Here is a 27,998-nt window from a genome sequence, read left to right on the forward strand (position 1 = left end):
GGTGATAGGTTTCATCGTCTTCGGTCATAGGATTCCTTGTGTGGCTAAATATAAAGTGAACCACACACACTCACATACAAATGTATGTATATATGTGTGTTTGTATTTGTGTATATGGTATTGATGTAACAAATATGGGGCAGGTTGTAGTTCCTGATAGTAAAATTGAATATTACAGCATATGATATTTTTGTAAGAAATGGTGTTATATATTCATGTTTAAGTTTGTAAATGATCATTTGTGATTTTCTGACATGTGAATTGTTAGTTTTTGGAAATTGAAATAAAATTACTAAATGAAGTTGGAATTAAATTATGATAACTATTATTTTAGGAAAATGATAAAGCAACCAAATTTTTTACTAAATCAATCCACATATTTAAACTATCATTATACCCTTTCAACCCCATCCTTGTCTCCATCCATTCCCTTGTTTCCAACTATTGCCCCATTCCTGACATTACCAACCCCTTGTTTCTGTTCTTAACAATGGTTGGGAATGGGAAACAGTTAGGAACATGGATGCAGGCTGCAAGGGTGCAATTATAGTTAAGATAGAGTGAGTCCCTTTAGTAAAAATTTGGATCACTTTATCATTCCCTTTATTTTAATATTATATTATATTTTTTTCTACATGTCACATTTCTACAAAAAACCAGTTGGAATTTGCAAAAGTCAAAATTTTGGACATCGGTACAATCTACAATTACTGATTGCAAGGAGGAAATGCTAAATTCGGTTTACGCAGCCTGAGTCGTTTTTACTATTGCTTGTTGATGCTGGTTTACTGGCTTATTTTTGTGTTCATTAAACCCTAGAAGAGTTGCTATCGATCTGTGGTGAACATGCTTGTTTCCAGTGTGTCTCTCTCGACATTTTGTCACAACCGTGATTGGATTCCAGCAACTAGAACTTTGGAGTGTAGACAATGTGTGTGGTGGTAGGGTTTAGTGCACCCAAGGATTCGTGGCTTGAGGATTGCGAACACGCCGGGTGTGTAGAGTGCATGACAGGGATGGCAGTGACAGCAATGTGGAGGAAGAATGAAATGTAGATTGGAGTAGCGGAATGGTGCGACAATGGCATGGCAAGGTGTTTCGGATGCACGCTGGCGAGCTCTCCTCGATATTTTCCGGAACTCTACATCTGCTGTGCAAACGGCAGTGCGCTGGGTGGAGACGCAGGGCTATGGTGATGCACTTGGTAAGGCTTCCACGCAGGGGAATGCGCGAGGAGTCTTGCAGTCCCTGTCGCGCTTCGTGCCGGAGCTGCTGGCAAAACCTGTTGTGGTGATCGAAGAACAGCACGACAACCCGGGCGCTACAGTGACAATTTGCAAGTAGGTTCGTTTCTTTCCTTTTCCCATTGTGCATTTGGAACCGAAATGAGAGTGCGACCCGTGTATTACTTTGTTGGCCGTTTATTGGATGCTCTGGTTCTAATATCATCTTCTCACTGGTTCAGAGATGGCGAATGCAAGCGAATTTGTGTATCTATTTCAAAGAATGTGTTCGACCATAAGGTCCTCTTGCGATTCCTTAGAGGATTTTTGCAATTATGAATAACAATACTCAGTTGAATCAACAGAAATAAAATTATTGCAGTATATTCTGTAAATTTTGATGACGATTTCGTTTGAAAGAGAGTCAAGATGGTGATAAATGCTAAAAAAATTACGGGTAATAATTAGCAATACACATCTAAGTGAAAAAGACTGTAGTCATGTCTGCAGTTGAGTTGATTGATTCTGACGTTCTGATTGCTAGTTCCTTTGTTCTTTATGCAGTGAGTTGTGGATACAAACCCTGCCCAATGCCATGCAAACCAATATTCTCACATTTTTGAGTGCAGAGCGGCGCCATTTCCTTTCTAAGGATTTGGTTGCCCTTGCCTCCACTTTATTGGCCACCCGTGGCATTGACTTCTGGGTCAAGCTTGCGGCATCCAATTTGCTAAATGTTCTAAATGGCGAACCCGACGAAAAGATGCTGTGCTTGGGTATGATACCCATTATCTTGTGTTGTGGTCATTTGTAAGTAAGAAATTAATTGGTGAGATATTTCTGTAGGTTTTTGAATGTTCATCACTGAACTTTGCGCTTCAAGTAAAGATAGTCTTCATGAGATGTTTTCTTTTAATTTAAATTTTAAGTTCACTAATTAATTTTATTTTTGTAAAAACAATTCCTTAAAATTTCCTAAATACGTACGTTCGGTCAACCATTTTGTGTATTTTGGTCCACTTCGGCTGGATGTATTATTGATTTGACTTCAAATGAAATACATATGTGGAAGATTACGAGTCTCTACACGGAGGGCTGCTGAGTATTTCTCACGTCTCGTTGTTTGATGCACATCCAGAGCAGAACTGTGCACCTGGCCAAAATTCTGCGCTAGAACAATACTCGTCCTTGCCTAGTTGGATCGAGGAGTACAAGGAATTACGATCGGTGCTGTTGTCAGGGCTTACCCTGCGACATGAAGATGTCATACCCAGAAATGACGAGGATCCATTGACACAGGAAGGACTTGCCAAGAATGTGGCCGACAGCGTTGACAATAATAGAGTTTTAATGGATGAGGTAGAGATTTCAACTGCTCGCCCTGAGACATGTTCACAAACCGCATTGGGCAAACGGAAGCGCGATCCAGAGCCAAGGGTCATCTCTCAAGCCACATCACCTCATGTACAGGTTCAGGAAAGCCAAGGACCAGAAGAAACAATGCCTGGAGGGGAACACCTTGAGGCCGTGAATGATGAGGACGAGAAGTCAGTAAGGGAGTTGCTTGGGAATGATTTATTTGAAAAGGCGAAAAGTCTCGGGATAGCTCTTCAGTCAAGGTCTTCTCATGATGGCTTACCTTTCGACATTGACATATTGTCCAAAGCTCCAAACCTGTCTCGTGTTCTCAAAGTTATCAAGCCATGGCTGGTTACCGATGAGACAACCAGTTTGCTTGTAACAAGCCTGCTCGGTGAACAGTCTGGGTATGCTCAATCAACACAGATTTTAACACATGTGCTCCTTCCCAAGCTAATAAACATGGAAGAACCTCCTTCAAGAATTCTGAGTTCCGCGGTGCTGCAGGCAGGTAAGGCCCATCCACGAGCGACTATAGATGCTGTTGTAATTCCTCTTCTGTTAGAGACGGATGTTTCTGGCTCAACATTAAAATGTGATCTCATTAATAGGGTGGTGAAGGAGTGTTTTTCTCCCGAAGCAGCTTCTTCTTTATGCAATAGGCTCTTCTGTCCTCGGAATTGGGTCTGGACCGATGGTACAGTAGGGGTGGTGCAAACCCTCTTGAATCAGAAGGTATCACTGGAGGAAGTCGCTCTAGAAGGCCTGATTTCTTTGTTGGAGCTAAACTGCAATCAGTTTTCAGCCTCTTTGAAATTCAGCAATCTATTGCTGAACTTAGTAACAAAGTATGGATCTCAGGTCAGGCCATACAAACAAGTACTCCAACAGGTTGTTTCAAGCTCAAAAACTTTTTTGACAAAATCCATTTTGACGAAAGTCTCTGCACTTTAAGGTAATCTGCATTATGTGGTGTTTACAGATGTAAAGATGTAATCTATGTATTACGAGCACTTCCAGCACTCAGCTCTAATTTCAGCATCTACGAATATTTCAGTCTTTTGCTTGATTATTGCTTCCACTCCATCATTGCATTAATCTAGTCCTAATTACTGTATGCGCACTGTCAGTATGTTAATACAGGAGTGATGCTTCCAGGTCCTATGTAAATTAAGGTACTTTGGCATGTAAAAAATTTTAAATGCTTTTTGATTCTTAAGGACTAGGATACTTTATAATAAAGTAGTAGTTTGAACAAGTTTCTCAGGGATTAGGCAAAATAGTATGCAACTTTTTATACTAGCCATTTCATTTTTTTCTATACAGTGTCAAATTAAAAACAAAAATAAAAATCTTCTTCAATTGTTTTTTGGTATAACTGATGTTATAAATGTAATTGAATCTTTCTTAAAATTCATTTGGACGTGTTTTTTTTACTTGTACAGAAAACATTGAAGTTTTTATATGATGAACAGGTTGGTAACAATTAAGATGTCCTGTTTCAAATTTGCTACTTTAAAATAGGGATGTCTATTTTGATGTTTGTTTGTTTGTTTGATTGTATGTCTGGTTTTTTATTATTGGGCAACTTATACTATCTAGTTTTTACTTTATGAATTAAATTATCATAAAGCAAGATTAAAATATTTCTACTTTGGTATTAAAACATACGAAATAAATAAATTTACATTTTTATTTACATATCAACATGTCCAATGTAATTGTGTATTAAATCACACAAACAAAATGTCCAATCAAACTACTTAATCATAAGTTCATTATTTTACATTTTATGATACCTCTAATCTATTTGCCGAAATAAAACCTATGTTTTTTCTGATTTAAATAGCAATTATTGTAGGAATCTCAGAAGTAGCATCAAAGTAACAAGGAATCTTTTAAACCTAAGAAGAGGAAGAATTTGTATTGTTGGGTATAGAAGCTCTTTTGAGATATAAGCCATGCATAAGTATTTATAAGCATTGTTGGGTGCACAATCATAGTCATTGCAATTAAATAAAACTATTTTTTGTTTTGGTATTGAAATTATGTTTAATATGTATGATCTTGTCTAAAAGAATTGTTCTTTTAGTTTGATTATAAGTTGTATAAATGAAAGTAAGCATGTTTCTACTATTGGATATTTTTCTTCTTCTACTAGTTATATTTGTATTGATCTGAAGTTGTCCTTTGGCTTTTTTCTTAAAGCCACAATAATATTAAAAACTCAATTTAACTTGGCATCATATTCTTGGCCTTTGAATAAGTCAAATATATCTATGTAAATTATTTATGCAAACTATTGATAGCTAGTATCTATAGAGGCAAGAGTGAAGCCATTGATAATCTTGTTAATACATTTTTTTATATATTGTTGAATAATCTAGTTAAGTAGACATTAGACTTAGACAAATTAGGTTTGAATAATGAACAAACATGGATAAATAAAGTCTAGAAAATAAAAAAAATCTAGGTTTGGATAAGAACTCATAACTAGTCATTTGTACTTAATCCACTTTAAAAAAACAAATTCTTAGTTAAAACAAATTATGTTAGAATAATAAAATATCTCTCCTTGTAAAATGATTAGAATTATTACAAAGCCATCTTTATATGGGTATCTTTACAAAGTCAAAATTTAAATTTTTGTTCAATAAATGACTATTTGAATTATTATCTCTAAATAAATTTTAACAACAATATCTTTTCTTAAAGACACACCTACAAGACATAACTTACTAAGAATGCTAAATCAAAGATACTTTATATCCAAACTTCATCTTTCAAAGTCAATCTTTATTACATAAATAATCACCTTATGTTTTTTAAAATTAACTAAATATTTTTTTAACTTATTTAAAATACCAAAGAAATATTTATTTGAGATGGTAGAACACTTAATATTTAAAATGACATTTAATATTTAAAGAAAATTTAACATTTAAAGAACATTTCATATATAAACCTTTTGGATCCAATACATTAGTAGTAAAATAATTGATTGAATTATCTTCCAAAAGATTTAGATTCACTTTAAATATTATTATTTTTTTATTAATTGACATTTATCTAGACAAGTAGGTCCGAGTTTTTTTTTGCCATAAGTTGAGTTTGTATCTTTTTAAGTTGGACAAGACCGAAAGACCAATGCCATTGATATATAATTTTTGTCTTTTAAGCTAGGTTTAATTTAAGAAATCTAAATTTATTTGATTTTTATTTTTTATTTAGTTATTTTTACCAATGAAAGATAATACCATGATATATTTGTTCCAAGCATAAAAGGATATAAATTTTATGCAATCTAAGCTTGCTCAAAATAACCAAAAGAAGATATTAGAGTTAATTAATAAGAAAAATCCATAATCTTGTAAGTTTGAATAAATACATAAGCAACAATTTTTTTTTTATATATATAACAAGAATTCTAAACTGTCTAGGACTATTAGGTAATTCTAGATATTTAGAATTTATATATCTTAAGCCAAGTTTGAAGTTGGAAATTACTTGAAGTTAAGGATAATATAATTTTTTTAAAATATAAGAGATTAGATTCCTAATTGGGTTTTTAACTTGAAAATATCTCTTGTACTTGAAATAAATTACATCATTCCTTTAAATTTTTCATCTAATTTTTTTGAGATCTTCAATTAAATCTTCAATATAACCTTGGATTTTATAAACTATTGTTGTATATAGTGTTGCTATATCTTTTTTGAGTTCTATTTTAATCTCTTATTTTTATTTATTAATTATTTTGGTGACTTAGACAAGTATCATGGTAGGTTGCTTATTTTGGCATAATTTGTTCTCAATTACTTCTATTACAACAATAATAATAATACTATTGATATCTAAGAAATTAAATCCTTAGAGCAATTTTGCATCTATGGCATATTGTATATAGAAGCTACATGATTGGAGTATATAATTGACATAGGAGTTTAGAAGTTTAACTATTTTTATTAAAAAGCTTCTTAAGCACTACTGCATTCACCACCTCTAGGTTGTAGAAATTATTATGTATGTCATCTTTTGTATTGTCGTAGTATAGTAAGTTGCTTTTACTTTAATTACACAATTATTAAATAGATAATTTCATGTGTTGTGGTTTTATTGATGTATATGCTTCCAAATTTAGTCTTCATTTAAAGCTAATCTCTATAGTATCAATTAGTAGATCATGAATTGTAATATCTTTTAGATTAATACTTGTTATCTTTGATATGAGTTATTTTATTGTAGGCTATGCCATTAAAACCTTTAGTTGTTTTTGTTGCTTTCTTCTTTCTATCTAAAATGAGTTTAAAAAAATGATTTATATATAAATAGTGCACTTTTGTTAATATTTAGCTTCTTATGGTGAATTTTAATCATGGTATTTTATACTTTGAAGGCTTTAGCTTTATTCAAGAATGCAATGTATTGAGATATTACATCCAATTTTAATTTTATTTGCTTAAATCTAATTCTTATCATGTTTAAAATTTCTTTGTTTATATTGATGGATTTGAATTTTTTGAAATATAGAACTTTTAGAATATAAAGTCATTATTATATTTAATTAGTTTTTGTATCAAATAATATTTGAATTAGTTAGAGATGTTACCTAAGTTGAATATCTTTTTTTTTATTATTAATAATTAAAGTTTTTATTATAGTCCAAAAAATGGTTCTTTTCATTCTAAATTTTAAATTATTATTATAGAAATTGAATTAGATTAAAAAAAATTAAACTTATACAAATATAATGATTGACTATAAAAAAGTAAATCTAATTTGAAATATAAAAATTATGAATATCGTTGAGATAAGAAGATATTATAAATCAAAATATATTTAAATAATTTAGCTTAAAATAGACCAACTATAAAATCAAAAGATCTTAAGATCACTTTTATCCAAAATATATGATTTAGCAAGATCTTCAAAATAAAAATCTCATCTTTGTTAAATTTACTAACTCTAATGTTAATAATAAAAAGTATGTTCAAATTATAAGTTAAATAATAATAATTAAACTATAGTATGTTGATACAAAGAACATGCTATTAAGATAATAAAGAATCATCTTAAAAGGAATAAATTCTCTAAAAGATCTAACATCCAATGGTTGAAGTAGGTCTCAAGTAATGTATCATAAGATTAATAGGATTTTATTTAATTTAAAAAAAAATAAGTGGCAATTTTTAGACTAGATCAATCTTAAAATATATACTAAGGTGTAATTCATTAGAAGTGTGGATATTTTTAGATATGTAATAAGTATCCTTAAGTGGATGTGATATATATTGTATTTTTTTTATTATCAATTTAAACACACTTAGCCTTTCTATTGGTCTTTTATATATCAAAGATGATTCTATGTTTAAATGATAATGGATAAGACATATATCCACTCTATCAAGTCAATTATTACAACAAAAACTAAGTTGTGCTTATATTGCTGAATAAGATATTAGCAAGGTTGTAATTAGAGATAAAGTGAAGATGGAAGTCTTAGAAGTGTCAACAATATGAGGTATTCCAAGGAATGGCAAAATCTAACATCTTGTATTTAAATAGTCCTTTCAAAGTAGAGCACTTAAGTAATCATAGATATAGAAGCCCAAAGAGAAGGCAAGAAGTTCAACTTACATCCTTAATTATCCAACTTGATAATTATTTTTGTTGTTCAATAATTGATAAATCCTTTTGAATGCACTTTGGAGGTTGTTACTTCAAAAAATATTGTTGTTGTAGTATCAAAGTTGGATCCAAGTATTTTGTATGATTAAATTTGGAATAATAGAATAAGTGCACTCTTCTCTCTTTGAAGTTGTGAATACTATTCAATGTTTGTTCAATATTAATCACAAGTACAAATATATATATATATATATATATATATATATATATCAAGAAAAAATAAATTAAAAATATGCTTAAAGAACTAGCAATTGGTAAAAAATTTACTTAGTTAGGTGTAATAGAAAGTGAATTAAGATACTTCAAGTTCATTTCTTTGAATAAAATAAAGATAAATCAAATGTTTGAATATGTATATATCCAAGACATCCAATAAGATAGATTCTAGTTATTAGATTCAATATTCATTGGTAGAATCTATTTGAAGTTATATTTTAGAGCTTTGATTCTTGATATTGGCATTACATGGATGTATTTATTAGAAGAAGAAAAGAGGTTGAGAAGGAAGTATTAAGTAAAAGCTTTATACGATTGTGCAATTTTATTTTAAGACCATATGAGAAATAAACTTTAGGTCATTGCAAGGAATTTTTGGCTAATTGACTATGGCATATAAGAAAAATTTGCTACAACATGTTCTAACATATTAATAGTCTTTTGATGGCTTTATCAACTAACATCTATGTTTTCTTGTGCCAATTGATTGTATTAAGATTTTATGGCTTGAATTGTACTTTAAAGCAATTATATTCATCACAAGATATCCAAACCTTAAGTTTGGAATTCAAGTGTATCAATTTTTTATGTACAATAAGGTTTAGAATATACAATTTTTTAATAAAGCTAGTTTTTTTTTAAAAAAATTATTGATGCTTTGTCTTTTGGATATATCAGATTCAATCATTTTAATATCATGGTCTTCATTGGTGATTGATTTTTTTAGCATAAAGGCATTTATGGTATAAGTATTGGTATTTTTACCTTGATTGTCTTAAACAATTGCTTATTCATGCTAAATATGCTTTATTTCTTTTAATTTTGTATTGTAGTTGTTACCTTTGGTTTTCTTGTAATCTTGCTATAATTTTTAGTCAAGCTAATATAATAAGTATTGTCTCTATCAACCCTTTAAAATTGAATCTATAGATATAAGCTACTAGTTGAGATGTTAATTGTGTCTTTTTTGAGAATGCATTTCAATATAATTTAAATATTAGCACTATAATAGTTGAGGATAATGTAAGTACATATGTATTTTTAAAAAATATATTGATATACATGTTTCTATTGGTTTTGAGATAGTTTAGAGTTTGAAATTAGAGTTGGAATAGTAAGCTAGTATTAAACCATATTATATTACTATTACTAAATTTATTATTGACTAACTTCCAAGCTTATGATAAGTTGGATATCTTGTATTTTTTTCTTTTTTTATGAATCTTTATTATTGTACGATATTTATTATTTATTCTTTTTTCTTGTAGATTTTTGAATTATAACTTTAGTAATTTGTGTTTCTAATGTGATTTAATTAGCATCTTTAAATTAGATGCAAAGAAATATTATAAATGTAAGACAAGGGATTTAGTAAACTTACTTGATTAATGATTGTATAATTTACAAACATTATTCATTACTAATGTATCTATCCTAGATGATGTGTTGTTTGTTACAAATTTAATAAGATGTTTGGAAATTCATGCCAATGTAGATTTTAAAGTTGCATCAATTCTTTTCTAGTTTATACAATATATGAGCCAATTTGAGACATTTGTAGTGTGATGAGGCTTGCCTCTTGTATTTTTTAGCATTGGTGTTCCACTTCCAAGCTACTAATTTGTTCTCTTGTGTAGTTTTTTGTGTACTAGTGTAGTCCAGATCTAGACTGCACTAATATAAATCCATCATGCCTTAGATCTATTTGCTTTCTAGTTCTTTTAGCCACATTGGGACTATTGTAGATCTAGATCTAAGTCAGTTTAATAGAATCCCTTCCAACACATTGATTGGTGTTCTAACTCAAAGTGGCAAGCTTTATGTGCAATCTTGCAAATCAACAGCAAGGAGTACCTCATCTCCAAGAGTGCTTTTCAGACACCCATCACAGACTTTCTCTCAAAGCTCTCACTTGTGCACCATACCTCCCTTTATAAGAAAGAAAGCAATATGATTGTATTGCTGGTTACTACAGATTAAGTTCAAGGATTGAGGGGTTCTACATTGATATTAAAAAAATCTGTAAACTGCCCAAATTCTTTTGACAATCAATGGCTATATTGGATAGAATAAGGTAATGATACAAAAGGAAAATACAAATTACTATTTATAAATACATATTAATGCACACATACATAATTCAAAATGAACACTCCAACCAAAAATGATCATATGCATCTTTTTTCACATAGTCAATATGACACTTCACAAGTGCTTTTGATGCAGAGTTTTTGAAGTACTATACCCATTCTGGACACTCTACCACCTAGAATATTAATAGACCATGTATTCAGCATCATAATGGATGTTGCACAAGCTTTTTAATTTCAAATCACCATTTAACTGCTTGTTCACTAGTTGAACTTTACATACATTATTATTATTATTATTCTTGTTACAGGGAGATTGGTTTCTGTGATGAATCACTTGACTTCAACAATACTGTAGCAATACTATATTTTTTAATCATGTTGTAATCACATTGGTAGATATCAGCAAGTCATAACCTATCACACCACACCACATGGCTCATAACTCCACATATTTGGAACCGTGATCAGTTGTCAACTTCCATCAGTCAACTCTTTGACCAGAGGAGAGAGGACAGAAGAGAGCTTAATACATTTTGCGGGTTCTGATGGAGCACCTCGGAAATGAGAAGAGCCGGAAAAATTTCTTGGGCTTTCCTGTGATCTCTCTGAATGGGTCAAGCACCACAAAAACCCTAATTGTTGTTGTTGCCATTGAGCCTCCCCGTTAATCATCAACACAGGAAGCTAGCTGCCCATAATGTATGTAATCAATTAAAGCCTCCTAAAGCCTGCAGTGCCATGTCGACCTCGACGACGACGAACTTGCGCTGCACGGCTCGTCAGCGAGTGGCCCTACAAGACAAGACTGGGCAGATGTGAACCCCACTTTTCGTCGACGGCGTTGCACCCTATGCTGCTATGAACGGACTGAGCTTGTTTCGTCGACGAAGTTGGACGAGAAATGGGACGAGGTCGTCAGGTACAGTCGTCCCTCCGTCCACTCTCCACCACAAAAGCGGCCTCCCCTCTGAACAAGCCGCGAGCACACATTTCAGAATTTTGCATCGTGGATGGAAGTGTGGGCTATGGCGATGTTGCGAAGCTTCACGCTTGCCGAACCTTAGGTTGACTACGTCATGGGTGTCCATCTCTAGCTTTCCGTCCGCATTCGCACCCTCAGCTCCGTGCTTTCACTGCAAGTCGATCTGGGCCCTGCTCTCTCTCCCTCTCCCTTTTTTTTTTTTTTTTTTGTTTTTTTTTTTTTCCTCTCCTGTGATTGATTGGAATTCTGTACACTTTAGCGCAAGAAGTTGGTAGCTTGCTCGGTTATAGGGTTTCTGGATTTGTCGCTTATGTGGAAGTCTTTCAGCAATTCTTGTTTGCATGCCGTTGTCTACAATTTTTATCGAGTTATTCGACCAGTACGGAGTTGTTGAGTTGTTCGAGTTTTTGGGTTGACTGGTTTGGTGGGTTTGAGATTTAGAAATTGGGGGCTCTAGTGGCAGTGTCTGTAATTTCGCAACTTGGATCTTGGCAGTTCTTAATGGCATTGCAGCATTTTGAGCGTAGCATTGTTGTTGCCGTTTCCTCGTTATGAGCTTGATGTTCTTTTCTGTCTCTGCTATTGTCGGCTACAGTGGTTCCTTGTACTGTCGTAAGCGAGAAAGTAGTATTTAATTGCCTCCTGACTCATCAGCGGGCACCTTTCGCGTGTGGATTTCTATCCTTGGTTGTATATGTAGTCGAGTCAGAGAGAATTTAGCAAAAAAATGTTATGTCGCTGAGTTCTCTTCACAACGCAACGGTGTAAAGTATTGTCAGTCTTGGAAGTCTCGTGCATTGTTTTATAGCCCAGCTTATTTTGATATCTACATAACTGAGAGAGAAGTTTGTATTTGGGCACAAACTCTTGTATGACAACGATATCGAATCAAGGAGTGAGGATAGCAGCTTGCGGACCTGGAATCAAGAGGGGGGTTGCGGCCTAAGCTGGAAAGGAAAATATCTTCAGAATGTATCAGGTTCAAGGGAAAAATTATACAAACATGGAATTAGTTCCCGCAAATGGTGCTCAGTCGGCATCCAGCAACCAAGACATACCTTCAGCATACGGTGCTACCTTTTCTAGTGATGGGGGGGTTAGCTCGGCAGACCCAAAACCTCGTTTGCGATGGACCCCGGAGCTTCATGAGCGCTTCGTCGACGCGGTCGAGCGTTTGGGTGGCGCCGATAGTAAGCCAATCGTGCCTGTCTCACATGTCCAAAAGTACAATTGCACATGATCTTGCTTGTGTTCTGGTATAATTTGATGGGATGTTTCTTAGTTCTGGGAATGATGAGTTGTGCCGATGCGTTCTTCATGACAGGAGATGTAAATCCCCAGTAGCATCCGTAGCCTCATTTGCATATCTTAACCTCTCGCTTTTTGTTTTTGTCCATCTGTGTGTCTTCTCAGAGTTTTTGGTTTTTAGTTGTTGTCGTTTTTATTTATTGTTTTTATTTTTATTTTTATTTTTTCGCTCACGGAATTCTTGCTGTATGAAGTCTTATTTCTCTCGGAGACTGTCGGAAAAAATACATATTCCAGATTGTGTTCTCTGTGTTCGAGACGCCTCGAGGAATGCGTTTAGACTGAACGATTTTTGAGCTGATTGATGGTCCTTCTGAAATGCAGAAGCTACTCCGAAATCGGTGATGCGGGTGATGGCCGTCAAGGGTCTCACTCTTTATCATTTGAAGAGCCACCTCCAGGTTAGGGTTTTCCTTGCCATATGGCATACTTTGTTTGTATGGTGTCTGTACCTGCTTCATTGTCTCGGCACTCTTAGCCTACGCGTTTCTTTCTTCTATGTATGGAACTTATCATCTCCTTCCGTTTCAATGATAATGATCCATGGTGAAATTGTTCATTTTCTGGACATCTCTGTTCTTTAGTGATTTGTTAACTTCTTCTTCTTTTTTTATTTTTTTTACTTTTTAAAAATATTTATCTACTTACAATTTTTTCGTCAATCGCGTGTTGAAGTACATACTTTATGTGTGCTCTGCCAAAAGAAAAAAGAAAAAAAGAACAAAAAAAAAAAAAAAAAAGAACAAAAAAAGAAGAAGAAAAGAACTGATCACTGTGTCGGCAATAGGTGTCCGTCTCTTCGTTGTAAAGTTCTAATGATTTCGTCTTAGACTTGGCTTTTATCTTAAATTTTCATCATCTTTACACCAACAACAAGCAGTGGGTGCAGTGAGACCAACTTGTTATAATATACTTTATATGTGTATCCTAATTTTTCTCTCAGCTCATTGATATGTCTTGTTTTGAGGCATTCTTTCGTCCGCCCCATACGTGCTTCCCGAGCTCATGCTGCGCTCACGTACTGGGAGAATGACAATGTCAAGACGAAGTATATCATGAATTAGAGCAAAATTGGGGCTACTATGAGACTGATGAATGTCACTAATTCGAATTTTTGCATCCGGAGCGCTTCCATCAAGATTCATTTTATTGTCCCTTATTTATGCATAGAATTTTCCTCAGAAGACTTCAAAATTTACAACACAAGAATCGAGAATCAACTGCTGTCTCCAGTAGTGGACAACTGTTTATGACATGTAATATATAACATGAAGGCGTCAAAGACAATATGCAGGTTATTGCTGCACTGCTCAGCAAAAGACACGATGTGGATACCTAAGGAGGTCATTTCGGGTGGAAAATCAGCTAACACGACATCTTTGAATGAATTTCTTTTTTAAAAATTCAATTACAGCATGACTTTATCAAATGTAGTTTTCCACTTTCTACTCTTGTGAAGCACTTGTGAAAGTCATCCTTTTAAATATTCAGGACGATTTGTTTTATTAACGAATTAGACTGTCTTACCTTTGTTTAACTAACCAGAAAGAAACATCTTAAATACCAAAGAAGGTCCTTTTGATTGTAATGATGAGACATGAGTTATATCTAAATGTGTGTTGCATATAGCGATTGGTTTGATAAATGAATGCTTGATAATTTTTTCACAGTAACGTGAGCAAGTAGTTTATGTACATAGAAAACGAACGAAATTAAGGGTTTACAAGATAAAGTTTCGCCTTTGTTCTTTGTTCATGAGAGGTACCCATGCTGTGCTTTGCTCGCCTGGGTCATCTTTCTTCTATGACGCCGATGTTCAGATCCTGTTGTAAATATCCAAGTATGTAGACATGGATGAGCGTATCATATATTGTCTGAACATATCCGTGGCATCGTTTGAACATTGAATGTTAGCTTAGCTCAAGCATCAGTTTTGCATTTGGCTTGCAGAAGTTCAGGCTTGGAAAGCAGCTCCATCGAGACAGTAGTGGGCATGAAGGCGCCAAGGGTGGTAACCACTTTAGTCTCGTTCCAGGCTGTCCTATCATTACTTTTCCTTTGTGATCATATACTACATGTTTCAACAGTCTTTAGTAGATTTCGAAATTACTAATACGCATCTCGTAATCCATAGAGTATGGAAAATCTCCGGGTTCATGAGTTCTCAGAGGTTCAAGGCTGTATGTATTGTCTCCATTTGTATTGTAATATTGGACGTTTATCTCCTAGTGTCTTTTTGTATTTCTTCAAATGTATTTAGTGTCTTACTTCAGACCACATGAACTGTTGAAGGTGAGCCGCTTTATCAGTTTTGAGCAAAGCCAGCTCGTTCTTATACCAGCAATGGGTGGGAGTTGCTTTGAGCAGGATCTGCTGATATTCAAGTTACAATCAGCGCTTGTAGCGATGGGCCAAGCACTCCGAAACCCCAGAATCAAGAGTATGTTCATCTCGAGACATTGTTGAATCTCTTTTTGGTTAGGTCTTATCCGAAGGCATTAGTGGTCTTACCTGGCTTCATGTGCTTAGCAACAAAGTTATCATTATGAGTTAAGTTTTAAAGAAGTCGGGAATGCTCTGAATGCTGACTTGACGGAGCCTCCTGTGTTACAGAAGCTTTCAAATATCTGAGGCCATTCGGATGCAAATGGAAGTTCAGCGCCGATTGCAAGAGCAACTTGAGGTTTTTTTCTTCTTAACCTCTTGATGTAGGGACGTTTCAAGTTTTTTTACATTGTATGCAATTAGTTTAGGTAGATTCTTAGTGTTTCTAGTTCTCCTGGTTCAAGTCGACAAACTTATTCTGAGGTTTTCTCATGGTCAGGGTTCCCATAGGGGCGATTCTGTGCAGCTTCTTTCTATTGATTCTCTGTCGACTACTGTTATATCTCTCCTTAAGATTTCTGTGCTCAACCGTGGACCCCCTGTTATCTGACGCAGATACAAAGGCAGCTACAATTGAGAATTGAAGCTCAGGGCAAATACTTGCAATCCATCCTTGAAAAGGCTAAAGAAGCACTAGGTAGTCATATCGGAGCATCTCCAGGCCTGGAAACAGTACATGCAGAGCTTACAGAGCTGGCTTCAAAAGTGAACAGTGAACCCATGAATATGTGTTTTCCTCCATTGACGTTACCGGAACTTCCAACTCAAAGTGCAGACGCAAGAATTGGAAACCTTCCACGTCAAGAGTCTCGTGTATCAGATAGTTCTTCACAAAAAAGCCATGTTACCAATGGCGCAGCAAACCCTGAGGACAGTGGTGGTGCCTCTGCGAGTTGCGAGAACCAAGCATCAATAGGTGGGTTTTTGAGTGATACCGAGATTGTAGTGTAGAGCATAGCATGACATCGTGTGGATGGATGGATTTCCTTCAAACTCATTCATTTTGCTTGATACTGTAGTGAAAATGTTTCTACTCAATGACGATATCTTGTTTTCTGAAGGATTTTCTTGGCTGTTGTAAGGGTTCGGTTCATGCTTAAGTTCATGCTTGTGCACAATGTGGAAAATAGCAGGCACTCGAAATATGTAAATCCATCGCGTTCTTTAGTTACTTGATAAGCATGTACCATGACGTCGTGGATAATAAACAAGTAGTTTCTGATGCTAACGATTTTTTTTAATTTTTATTTATTTTTTTATTTTTTTCGTTTGATTGTTTGATTGTTTGATTGTTTGTTTTTTGTTTTTTGTTTTTTTTTTGCAGGGATTCAAAAATTCGAGACCTGAAGGGCACCTCAAGGCCACCCCGTCCATGGGAGGTCCTCACCTAAAGTAATACCTAGGAGCACGTTTCCCCTCTTTTAAACAAGGTAGTTGCTCTGTGCTATCTTTTTCTTTGATAAAGTCCGTGTTTGTCAATAACCCTTAGAGAACAGCAGCTGGAATGATTCTCTAGCTGCATTATGAACCGTGGGTTATTCCGGAATGTTTTTGCAGGAAAGTTGTAGTTTTTCTAGAACGAAAGGTGTACAGAGATGCAGTATTATGTAGCATTCTCTCGATTGACCTCTGCTATATATCTCGTGGTCAAGGTAACAAGCACTTATCTCTGCTAAGAGTCGTGCATTAAGAGTTTTGAACCGTACATGTAAATACAATGCCACTTGATAAGGGATGGAAGGAGTTAGTCATCTCAATTTTGCACTCTTCTAGATTATAGTGAAGACTGAGTTGGAATTAGTGATATGAGTTCATCGAAAGAGCCTTGTAATTACATATTATTGTTGCTTACGCTTTGATTTGTGAAATCGTGTAAGCTTGATGGTCCAAGCTGGGTTTTCCAATTCATTCTGCAACTTTCTCTACATTTAACATGACATCTCAATTCTACTGGATCCACTTATGCAGTCACTGAGATTCTTATTGAAGATGTGTTTTAACATAGAATGGTCATTCTTGTTCCATCATATCTGTGATGAAGGCTCTGTAACGAAAGATCAGAATTTCGTTGGATCGAAAACTGATTTCACTCCATGGCACACACAAAATTGTTCCCCTTCAGCATGCTCAGTGGCTAACTTCGACCCATCCGTAGTCAAGATGTACCATAAAAAAGTTCTGACATGTCGAGTTCACTATTACTATGCTGATCTAAAGAACTTCTTTGACCCTTCGATTTCCATGTGAAGGCTGGAACGGTTTCCTAGGCTATCATGCCGCAAGTGGACTTGCAACGAACTGAATCAAGATGCCCTGTGATAGGTGTTCTTTATGCATACTTTTTGGATTCCAAATACCGCCTTCATGAGGAAGTTTATGTTGGAGTAAATCAATAGATCAAGTTGATTGCACAGCTTTCCGATTTGTAAATGAACTGACCTAGACGCATTTCTAACAACTACTATATGCGAGCGTAATTTTTAACTGCCATCCATAAACTAACTATAGCACTTCAAATTGACGCTCGTAGAATATTGCGTCAAAATCGCAGTGCACTTTGGGTAGATAGTTTCACGTTTAAAACATTATAATGGCTCATCCATCATTCGCTGACCGTTTTAACTGGATTATCATGTCGTCATATAGCATATCCTGGTCCCACTTGCAAGGAAGTGACGCTGCATTGGTAGCTGAAGGTCGTCCTCCTCAACACACCACATAAGACCCCTGCAGAATCTTTTCCGATTAACATGCAGATACACAAGCAATGACTGTCGGAACAAAAGAAAATTCCCCATCGGCAATCAGAAACCCTCACCATCGTTGAATAAACTCCAAATCTGCACATCTTTCTCCAACCCACCAACTTTTCTTCTTTTTATTGACTGGGTTACCTTTCCAAAAAACAGCCAATGATCAAATAATCAACTAAAGCAATGGAGTGCAGCAGACAAGTAAAAATGTCGAGAAGGACATGAGAACGTCCATGCAGTGTTTGACGCTACACACAAGACTGGAGTGAGATGCACAGGGCTGAAGCTGGAGGTTGACGCAGGATTATAAAAAAAGTAGGCTCGGGTACATGAATCCCTCAACCCAGGTACAACACGACTGTGCTGATGTCAGGAAAAGGGTTAGAGATGACCCAACTGCGTGGCACGAGCTTCGCAGCGAAAATAACCGATTTGGCAACTCACGAGAAGTGGGAAAGGAATTGCGGGACCCAACATGGCATGAGACCGAAGCTGGGTTTAATGGCGATCAGTCAAGGGGGCTGACTATTTCCGAAAACTGTACACAGCGTGACCCCGTGCGCCGTGATTCCAACTCCGAATCTTGGTTTTGCAAAATTAGCAAAATCCACGACGCCTACAAAGACCAGTGAAGTTGATTCCTTTGAAAGCGATTGGAAACCAGATTCTCTCACACACCACGGCACCGAGGACCACATTTCTCACCTTTCGGTATTGTGATGATCCTGTGAGTCATGCCCCGAAGACTGATCTGTGAATCCATCCGCATTTCGCAAATACGACCCTTTTCCACACATAGGTCCGATTTTTAGGGCGTACACACGCATTGACGGATCCCTAACATATTCATGGCTTCCTCACCCACTTGCGCTCGTCTGCGGTTGTTCTTGCGCTTCCTGCGGTAACGTCGCTCCTAACCTCGCTTCTAAGATACTTCTGGGATTGCTTCTACAATTCAAGTTCTATGAAAAGAATCTGTGTACCGAAATAGATGTACATTTTTAAAATGAGACATGTGGGTTTCTACTGTGGCTCCGATGAGTTTGGTAGTAGGTTTGTTTCAAGAGTATTGGAGTTTGTGTTGCACAGCATCTTAATTGTGTGTAAGTGTTATTTTTTTTGTAAAATAGGTGAGGTTTATAACAATTGGATACTAGATGTAGGGGATATAGTTTTGGTAACTTCTAGTTTGGTATGAAAATGAGGTTTTGAGTTTTTGTTTGTGTTTCATTTGAGAATAACAAAAATTAGATAGTTATGATTTATGTATAATATATAATAGTCAACCTTTTTAGGGTGATTAGATATGAGTATAATAGTATCAAACATTTTATGTTTAAGTCATGTATATTTATGTAATTTTTTAAAGTGTTTTGGCCACTATTTTGTTATTTTTACATATTATTATTTTTAATTAAAAACATGATATTTGTCTCAGTAGATCTAAGTACACATGTATTATTCCACCTTGGTGTAAGCATCTTGTCATTTGATTTAAAATGTTGTTCTTGATTAATATAAAGTGACAATGAAGTTAGGTGTTGACATATTCAATTTATTGTATTTGTAATAGATAAAGTTATGAGTTGATTTATCAAGAAGATATGATCAAATGGTTTGTATTTCTACAATGCCTCATGCAAAGAAGATAGGAAAGATGAACATGTAGTTTTAATTGAATATTTAACAATGTCATTGGATAGCTTTATTAATATTGTGTGATATTTTTAGTGGCTTTTTCAACTAGTTTCAAAATATACACATTTAATGCAAAGATGCACAATAGTTGTTATAATTTTGCATCGGTACTAGGCTATAATACAATAATTTATATGTATAAACAGTATGTTAATAAAATATTAGAAAAAACTCTTTTAGGGTGACTTATAAGATATAAATGTTTAAGTTACATATGTACATATATCCATACATACATACATACATACATATAAACTTATTTGATACTTAATGTAAAATACATGAGTTGTAAGTGAACTTCAATAATGATAATTAACTAACTTTATAATATATATATATATATATATATATATATTTATATTAAAAATAATTTATGATATTGTATTTATTAATTATTTTAATTCTTCATATTTCACATGAATCATGTGCACAAGCATATACAAAGATTTCATGTGTAATCATAAGAAAGACGTCATGTGTCAAACGTCATGAACTATATCACAATAATTTAATGTATCAAGATTTTTTCATGACAAAACCCATACCGAGTAACATTTCCGAGCTAACTGTATGGAGAAGACCATTTTCCATTGAATATTCGAGTTCTAATTTTTCCTATTCAGTTTTGTTGTAATCTGTTGCCACATGTAGACCTGCCGGGAACAGTTGACTTCACGTTTAACACACCGATGAAGTCTTTGAGAAAAGGATCTTTACGGCCAGAGTCTGGTACTGCGTGCAGTTGACTCCGTGTATTCGGTCCCATTCACCGAAGCTGCTTTCATGAGCCACACATTTCTAATAATAGAGTTATAGATTTCTTTCATAGCCAGAGAGAGTTGGAATGAAACACAAGTCAATTGATCTGTCGGGTACCCATCGGCGTTCGTATATTCGCACGCTCTACCCCTCCAGTGTTCTTTTGAGCAGTATTAATACAGTGCTCGAGCCGGTCACTGCATCCTCGGATCCCGGCTCAAGGATGTCACTTGCTGTGCAGTTTTTCTGAAGTCGAAGTTACTGTGCCTTCTGTTTGCCCAAAACTTGCCTCGAGTTGCAGGTTTTGAGGTGTTTGGAATCTATTTGATTCCCTCTCGGACGAGTATATTACAATCGACCAGTAGCACAGAACTGATTATCAAGTTTAGGTGAGACGTCATTCCCTGTCCCCTGTAGCTGGTTCAATCAATTTTTTTTTTTTAGTTTGGAACTCACTTGTTGGGTGACAGGAGTTGTCAGAATCGTAATGTGTATAAGGGAAGGACAATGGTTGTTGTTGCTACTTTATTTTTCTTTGTTTTTTGGGTCTTTTAAGAGGTATTAATTTGATTTTGTGCTTGTGACTGCTCCAAGTTTCAGTGCATCAGGATGTGTAATACGTTCAATCATGTGTCCTCTTTGCGTATGCAGGAGATAGAATGTCGTCGTTTTCAACTCTTTTGACACAGCCATCTCTGTCCCAAGTTGCGGGTATTCACTTGCGAACTGGATGCAAAGGAGTAATTCAGGCAGCGTCCAGTACTGCAACGCTAGTAATCCTGCCACCATTATTGCCCAGGGGGCTGCAAAACAGGGGGTTACAATCAAGTACCAGTCTATGCAACAGGCACCTGATCAGGAGGTCTCCACATACCCACGATAAGCGGGGAATTATCATGGCATCTCAGGTTATGGCGGCGGATGAGCTAATGCAGGAGTCGAAGGATGCCACGGTGCCACCTAATACTCTAGCACAGAGATGGAGAGACATTCAAGGTGCCACGGACTGGAAAGGTATGCTGGACCCAATAGATTCCGACCTGCGAGCGGAGCTTATCCGCTACGGAGAATTCGCCCAAGCATGCTACGACGGGTTTGATGGCGAAGTGTACTCGAAATATCGAGGGAGCTGCCGTTACAAGAGGGAGGATTTTCTCAACAACGCAGGTCTCGCTAACTCTGGATACGAGGTCACGAAGTACTTGTACACCACTACCGATGTGACAAGCCTTCTCCTCCTCGGCGAGTCTGACGCGCCCATGGAGCGCATGTCGAACTGGGCGGGGTTCGTCGCCATCTGCACCGATGAGGAGCGTATCAAGCAGCTCGGTCGCCGTGACATTGTCGTGGCGTGGCGTGGCACCAGTGCGAAACTCGAATGGGCAGCAAATCTGAAACGAACTCTCGTCCCATCCTCTTTAGACGACCGAGACCAGCGCGACAACTGGCTCGACCCTAGGGTGCGAATAGAGAAAGGTTTTCTCAGTCTCTACACAACTAAGAATCCCAGGACGCGCTCCAACAAGAGCAGCGCCCGGGAGCAGCTACTCTCCGAGCTCCTCCGCCTGATAAAGAAGTACGACGATGAAACGCTGTCGATCACCATCACAGGCCACAGCCTAGGTGCTGCCATGGCAACCGTCTCAGCTTACGACATCGCGGAGTCAGGTATCAATCGACATAGCATGGATGATATGAAAATTCCCTCGCAATGGAACGAACACACAACTCCTACACCCACATCGGACCCGTCCCAAACCACGCATATGAACACTGTACCCATCACCGTCTTCTCCTTCGCTGGACCTCGGGTGGGCAACTCCCCGTTTGTCGACCGCGTCCAGGCCCTTGGCATCAAAGCCCTGCGTGTCGTCAATTACCACGATTACGTTCCTCGAGTTCCTGGTTTCTTCGCCAACGAAGAGATGCGAATGGTGCAAAACCTGATCGATAAGCTGCGGTGGACATACTCCCACTGCGGTGTTGAGCTGGAGATCAACAGCGACCACTCACCATACCTGCGGCGAAAAGCGGGCGTCGCAAACGTACACAATCTGGAGGGGTACTTACATTTGCTGGCGGGTTATCAGGGACCTGGTCGCGGGATCGGGAAGGATTTCAAGCTAATGCACCGTCGCGATATTGCACTTGTGAACAAGAGCTCAGATTTCTTGGTGCCGCAGCAGCTTGTGCCGTCCTTCTGGCGGCAGCTCGCGAACAAGGGTTTAGTTCAGAATGATGATGGCGATTGGATTATGCCCGAGCGGGACACTGAGGATATGCCCTACTCCACCTGAGCACTATGTGTCTATCTTCATCAGCCTCTTCTGTTCTATTTAGTGTGTAAAGATTTGACTTAAACAAGTTTGTGTTCATTGACATGAAGACTTGGATTTTCTACGAGTAATTTGACAGTTAGGGAGTTTCACAATGAGAGTTTGCGACGTTTAGAAATTGGTCACCTCTTTAAATTGTAAATTTTCCCGCTGCGTATATACAAGGTGACGTTTTCCTCAATCATTCATTTACAGGTGCACACTCCGATCTCAAAGTGCAGAAGGAAGATGAGATACCGCCAGTAAACCATTCTCCAATTTGTCTGCTACAGTTACAGCAGCAGAATTAACATCTGCGCCGAATGGATTCTTCAAGTCACTTGTGTGGATATGGCTTCAGAAAAAGCCTCATTGAGCACGTTGAGATGGATAGAGTTGCCTGCTCATGTCAGTCTTATATTTTTTGCTATTCTGGTTTTTTTTAATTGTTTTTTGGTCGATTGTCGTTGCTTGGTTTTTCGACATCAAGCTCCACCAGTAGTCAGGATGCTTGGAGTGGACGGCAAGCGAACTGCCACAATAAAACAGACCAGCGTGCCATTTTAGAAATACCATGAGAAGCGTCTCAAAGCTACACCATTGTGCAATTCCTCTTCTTTCGTGTACCTAAACCACCACTTGTTTTTATTTATTTATTTATCTTTGAATCTTCTCATCATACTCAATGCGCACATCTGACTTCTGCCGAGGAAACATGTTTCGACTAGCAGAGGCTCCGATCGTCTACCTCGTCTGTTCTGAACTCAACCATGCTCGACAGCAAGACGGCTACAAAAATCACCTCTCTCAACGATATTACGCACGAGTAGTGCACCAAAACTTCGACTATCCAAGAGCTTCGAAAACATGTAAGGCGAAGTTGAAACAAGCCATGTGCTCAGGGGAGCAGATCGAAGACTGTGGATGATGACCTCCCAAGGTTTGAAATGTCTAGTTCCGGACAAGGCTGCTCCAGCAAGGAGAATGAAACCTAGCAGACTAACATTGCAGTGTTGTGGAAGACATGCAACCAAATCCATTGCAGCAGCACGTCGAGCATGAAATGGACATTGAACAGTCAATGTTTTAGGCATTCCAAGGCAACATTACAAGACAAATATGTTGAAATGGTCCAACAATAGAATCATGCACCTCTTTGTAAAACGGAACTTGAATCATGCACTTATTCCCATAGTTGAGTGGAAATAAAAACTAGTTGGACAGAAACTTGCAGTTGTAATTGTTATGAAATGGAAATTCATTCATGTTGCAGATTTGCAAGAAGAAGGGAGAGCCAGCACTTTGTGAAACTTGTTATATACTGGAAAAATCTGAGCTTGTAGTACAAATCATATGGTATCATTCAACAGTTCTCCTCTTGAAGTGGGACTTAGTTCTCTACTAAAAGAAGGTCTAACCTATCATTGAAAGTTTGAAACTTATTTCTTAGAAGAGGCTTTGTGAAGATATATGTTGCGATTTGCTCTGTAGAACAATATACCAATCCAATTTGTCTTTTTTCCACACATTGCTTGATGAAATAATGTTTTGAAACCAATGCTTTATAAAATCATAGTGTGTTGAATTCTTAGCAATAATAATAGTATTCTAGTTATCCTCATAAATCAAAATCTTTTTGTCAAGGATATGAATCTCAAAGATAGAAAACTCAATACCTTCTTGAATTACTTGAATAGATTTGAAAGTTACTCAAAGATGGTATCATATTGAACTAGAATGGCTATTGCCAAAGATAAGAAGATTAGAAAGTTTTGAAAAAATAGTAAAGACTTAAAAAGTATTGACAAGAGTGAAGAAGGCTTTAATCTTGCATCCATATATATTATCTAATTAGGAGCTATGTGGCAATGTTCTATAGGACCTCCAAGACATGTTGACTTGGCAAGACATGTATTTTAACTTATAAGGTAAGTTTTCTATATTTATACTACATAGGTTAATTTTTTCCACAAGCTACTAATACATATGGCATATGAATAACTTGTTGATTAAATTTCTAATATTTTAATCAACTACAAATATGTATAAATTCATAACTGCATTTGTAAAGCTTCTAAGAAGCTTATTTAGAAGATATTATAAAATAAATCTACATTTATTTACTTCTACCTAATCATACAAGTAACTATTATAACAAATATGTATGTTTGTGACATTACTATTCTTTTTAGGAATGAGTTCCATAAAAAATAATCATTATCTGTTATGGATCTTGTTATTCTTTATTTTGGTTTTGATAGATGTCACCAATGAAAAACCTCAACTCTCTTTGCTACATTTAAAAAATTCTTTGTTGGCTCCTATGTGCATTTACTAATATCATATCTGCACCAATAAACAAGGCATTCTAATTTATTTTGACGTTTCATTGAATTTAAGACTTCTTCTACCTCAAATTCTTAAATATTATCCACTTCTATAGAAAGAGGTAGCATTTAACTTCTTTCCAAGATATTCACTATTTTATATGGTTCAAAATGAGACATGTGAAATATATGATAAATCTTCATAAACTTTGATAGATGTAATTGATAAGCAACATGATTAAGTTATCCACAAATAGAAAAATATTCAAGCCTACAATAGTCCAACTTATGACAAGGAGAAGTAATCTTCATATTATAATGAAGTAAACATACCTTGTCACTTAAATTGAATTGTAGTTGTTCCTTGCAATAGGCATCCACATTGATTTTTTGTCATTTGTAGCTTTTTTTAACTATGCCTTCATTGTTGCATATAGCTCTAATAAATAATTTGTCAAATCTCTTGTCACAAGATTATCAACCTTTAAAAAGTAAAAAATATCAAGTTATAGATGATAATCATAATTGATAAAGAAAGGTGTCTTTTGAGTAGAAAAATGTACCAAATTATTATATGCAAACTTTGCTAATAATAAAAGAGTTGCTCAATCATCTTAATAATAATTGATGGTATACTTTAAATATTACTCAACAACTTCATTTACTCGTTCTATTTATTTAAGAATTTGAAGATAAAAAACCAAAGAAAACTTCATATTCACCTTTAAAATCTTAAAAATGGTTTTTTTAAATCTTGATATAAATTGAGTCTTCTTAATCAATATAATATCCTTAAGTAATTCATGACAATGATAGGTATTATCAAAAAAAAACTTAGCTATTTCTTTACATGTGATAGATTTTGTATATAGTACAAAATGTGCCATTTTGTAAAACGATCTACTATTACAAATATAAAATCATATGAATCTAAGATTGAAAGATATTTAATAAAATCCATAGAAACAAAAGAACATAGTTGTTTCAAAATAGATAATGGGTCAAAAAGTCTATAAAATCGACAATGAGGGATTTTGGAACTTAAACAAATATCACATGATTGTACAAAGTCTTTGATTGCCTTCCACAATTGAAGCAATAAAAAATCTTTAGATATTAGCTCTAAAGTCTTATTGTATCTAAAATATACAACTGCTAAAAAGTCATGATAACCTTGATAAATACTAAATTGTGCTTCACCCTCTGAAATATATAGGTGACCTTTATAATAGAATATGTTGTTTTTGAATTCAAACTTAGAAGTATCATAAGACTTAAAAGAAGTATTCTTGATATCATAAACAAGAGGATTAAAATATATACTCGATTGAATTTGCATAACAAAAGTTGAATCAATAATCAATGTTGATTTTATTGCTCAAAGATAAAATTGCTTAGGCTTCAAGATGTCCATTCTTTGTTAATTAAAAGCTGCATATCCTTCTTTTGATATAAGATAAAAAAATCTTATGAATGCATCTTATAAGCTTTATTATTTTCTAAGACAATATGTGATTTTAAAATCAAAACTTGATAATGACATGCTCTAACGAGCTTGGTGACAATTTAATATCCATGCTGACATGAAGTACTTGAGGTTCTTGTGATCTATATATGTGATAATTGAATTAGAAGTACCTTCTAAATAATAAAAATATTATTATAATATAATTATTTATAGTATATAAAAATTAATTAAAATATATAATATATTTATAAGTATTGATGTGTATTAGAATAGTTAGTAGATTAATTTAAAGAGAATTGATGGAAGAAAATTTATTTTGAGGTTTATTTATTTTGATTATAATATTTGAATTATATAAGATTTAGATATTTAGTATAAAATTTAAGAAGAAGATTGGAACTTAAAGATGAAGATTCAAACCTCTAAGAAACTTATTTGGAAGAATGAAAATAAGGTATAAATAGATGAAGACAAAGATTGAAGATCTTCATCCATATTGGTCAAAAGCCATGTCCAATAGGCTCTTAGGAGGTTGTCCATGACCATAGGCTCTCAAGAGGCTCTATACAAGTCTCAAGGATTTTAATGACTTCAAAAGAAATATTTAAAAATAAAAGATAAGGATCATAAAATTTAAGGTTTATGCTACAATTTGTGTACAAATTTTAAAGGATTTGGAATGAAAATGATGAAATTATAGCCGTTTGAAGTTAAGGTATTTTTTTAAGACATCTTGTTGCTCTTTCAAAGATACAAGGAATTCTATAATAGCTTTTGGAGATCAAAAGATGTAGTCGCAAGGATAATTTCAAGATTTACATCTTTTTCAAAGGAATTTTTATATTTGGAGTTTATATAAAGGAGTTATAGAGCATTAAAGACAAAATATGTAATTCAAAGGCAATAAATAAGTCATTTTATTGATAGTAATGTTTGGAGCCATATCCTAAGTTTTTGGATGAATTTTTGACTCAAAATTTTCAAAAGTGTATGTTATTAGGTTAAAAAGTTATATATCAAAATTTTATGGTATTTGAATACTTAATTTATGAGATATAAAGAAAATTGTACACAAGTATATGTAAGCAAGGGTTTGAAGCTATTGGTAGGAATTTGGTGATATCTCAAGATCTGTAATAAATTTACAATTAAAATTTTTTGTGATAGTTGTTGATAGTATATCAATACTTCATGTAAAATTTTAGTTCGTTTGAATAGTTTGATTGTGAGATATGACTTTTTGAATTTTGAAAAGATTTCACCTTAAGGATATATAAGGTTTTAGAATATTTTTATTACATTTTGACTGATCTTTGGTACTTAGGGCTTGTATATTGATGTAATTGTTCATATAAGAATAATTTTATATATAAACTTGGTGTTTTTTTTTTTTTTTTTTTTTTTTTTTAATCCTCTGACTTGGT

At 35.0% G+C, this 27,998-nt stretch overlaps 3 protein-coding genes across 12 annotated transcripts; all 3 read left to right on the plus strand.

Annotated features, from left to right (window-relative positions):
- Positions 1-775: 775 nt before the first annotated feature.
- On the plus strand, positions 776-3,639 carry LOC112280890 (uncharacterized). Of its 8 annotated transcripts, XM_090249762.1 has the most exons (5): positions 894-1,344; positions 1,466-1,523; positions 1,788-1,999; positions 2,362-3,093; positions 3,194-3,639. In XM_090249762.1, exons 2-5 carry the CDS (start codon positions 1,468-1,470, stop codon positions 3,199-3,201), a joined length of 1,008 nt encoding a protein of 335 aa, XP_090105888.1. In that variant the 5' UTR covers positions 894-1,344; positions 1,466-1,467; the 3' UTR covers positions 3,202-3,639. The 8 variants fall into 8 exon arrangements, with proteins under 8 accessions (XP_024372575.1, XP_024372571.1, XP_024372574.1 ...); XM_024516807.3 differs by lacking the exon at positions 1,466-1,523 and having other exon boundaries at positions 776-1,340; XM_024516805.3 differs by having other exon boundaries at positions 850-1,340; positions 2,362-3,639.
- Positions 3,640-11,569: 7,930 nt separating this feature from the next.
- On the plus strand, positions 11,570-17,209 carry LOC112281447 (protein PHR1-LIKE 3). Of its 3 annotated transcripts, none has more exons than XR_002969601.3 (8): positions 11,570-12,751; positions 13,194-13,270; positions 14,820-14,880; positions 15,237-15,309; positions 15,483-15,552; positions 15,810-16,170; positions 16,579-16,684; positions 16,812-17,209. XR_002969601.3 is itself a non-coding variant. In XM_024517971.3 (7 exons), the coding sequence occupies exons 1-7, from the start codon at positions 12,532-12,534 to the stop codon at positions 16,599-16,601; spliced, it is 885 nt and encodes a 294-aa protein (XP_024373739.1). In that variant the 5' UTR covers positions 11,771-12,531; the 3' UTR covers positions 16,602-16,846. The 3 variants fall into 3 exon arrangements, 1 of the variants encoding a protein (XP_024373739.1); XR_002969602.3 differs by having other exon boundaries at positions 11,766-12,751; positions 14,820-14,877; XM_024517971.3 differs by having other exon boundaries at positions 11,771-12,751; positions 16,579-16,846.
- A 3,467-nt stretch (positions 17,210-20,676) lies between these two features.
- Positions 20,677-22,981, plus strand: LOC112280994 (phospholipase A1-Igamma1, chloroplastic). Its single transcript, XM_024517024.3, has 2 exons — positions 20,677-20,853; positions 21,116-22,981. The coding sequence occupies exon 2, from the start codon at positions 21,124-21,126 to the stop codon at positions 22,759-22,761; it is 1,638 nt and encodes a 545-aa protein (XP_024372792.1). The 5' UTR covers positions 20,677-20,853; positions 21,116-21,123; the 3' UTR covers positions 22,762-22,981.
- Positions 22,982-27,998: the final 5,017 nt, after the last annotated feature.

The sequence above is a fragment of the Physcomitrium patens genome, chromosome 4, assembly GCF_059467195.1.
Source record: "Physcomitrium patens ecotype Gransden chromosome 4, ASM5946719v1, whole genome shotgun sequence".
Taxonomy (NCBI): Eukaryota; Viridiplantae; Streptophyta; class Bryopsida; order Funariales; family Funariaceae; genus Physcomitrium; species Physcomitrium patens.

Excerpts from the sequence above, each read along its gene's own strand:
- LOC112280890 (XM_024516803.3), top strand. The coding sequence starts at position 1,081 with ATGGCATGGCAAGGTGTTTCGGATGCACGCTGGCGAGCTCTCCTCGAT. Across the intron at positions 1,341-1,787 it reads GCTACAGTGACAATTTGCAA|TGAGTTGTGGATACAAACCC; the intron begins GTAGGTTCGTTT and ends TTCTTTATGCAG. Across the intron at positions 2,000-2,361 it reads CGAAAAGATGCTGTGCTTGG|AGCAGAACTGTGCACCTGGC; the intron begins GTATGATACCCA and ends ATGCACATCCAG.
- LOC112281447 (XM_024517971.3), top strand. The coding sequence starts at position 12,532 with ATGTATCAGGTTCAAGGGAAAAATTATACAAACATGGAATTAGTTCCC. Across the intron at positions 15,553-15,809 it reads GATTGCAAGAGCAACTTGAG|ATACAAAGGCAGCTACAATT; the intron begins GTTTTTTTCTTC and ends TATCTGACGCAG. Across the intron at positions 16,171-16,578 it reads CGAGAACCAAGCATCAATAG|GGATTCAAAAATTCGAGACC; the intron begins GTGGGTTTTTGA and ends TTTTTTTTGCAG.
- LOC112280994 (XM_024517024.3), top strand. The coding sequence starts at position 21,124 with ATGTCGTCGTTTTCAACTCTTTTGACACAGCCATCTCTGTCCCAAGTT.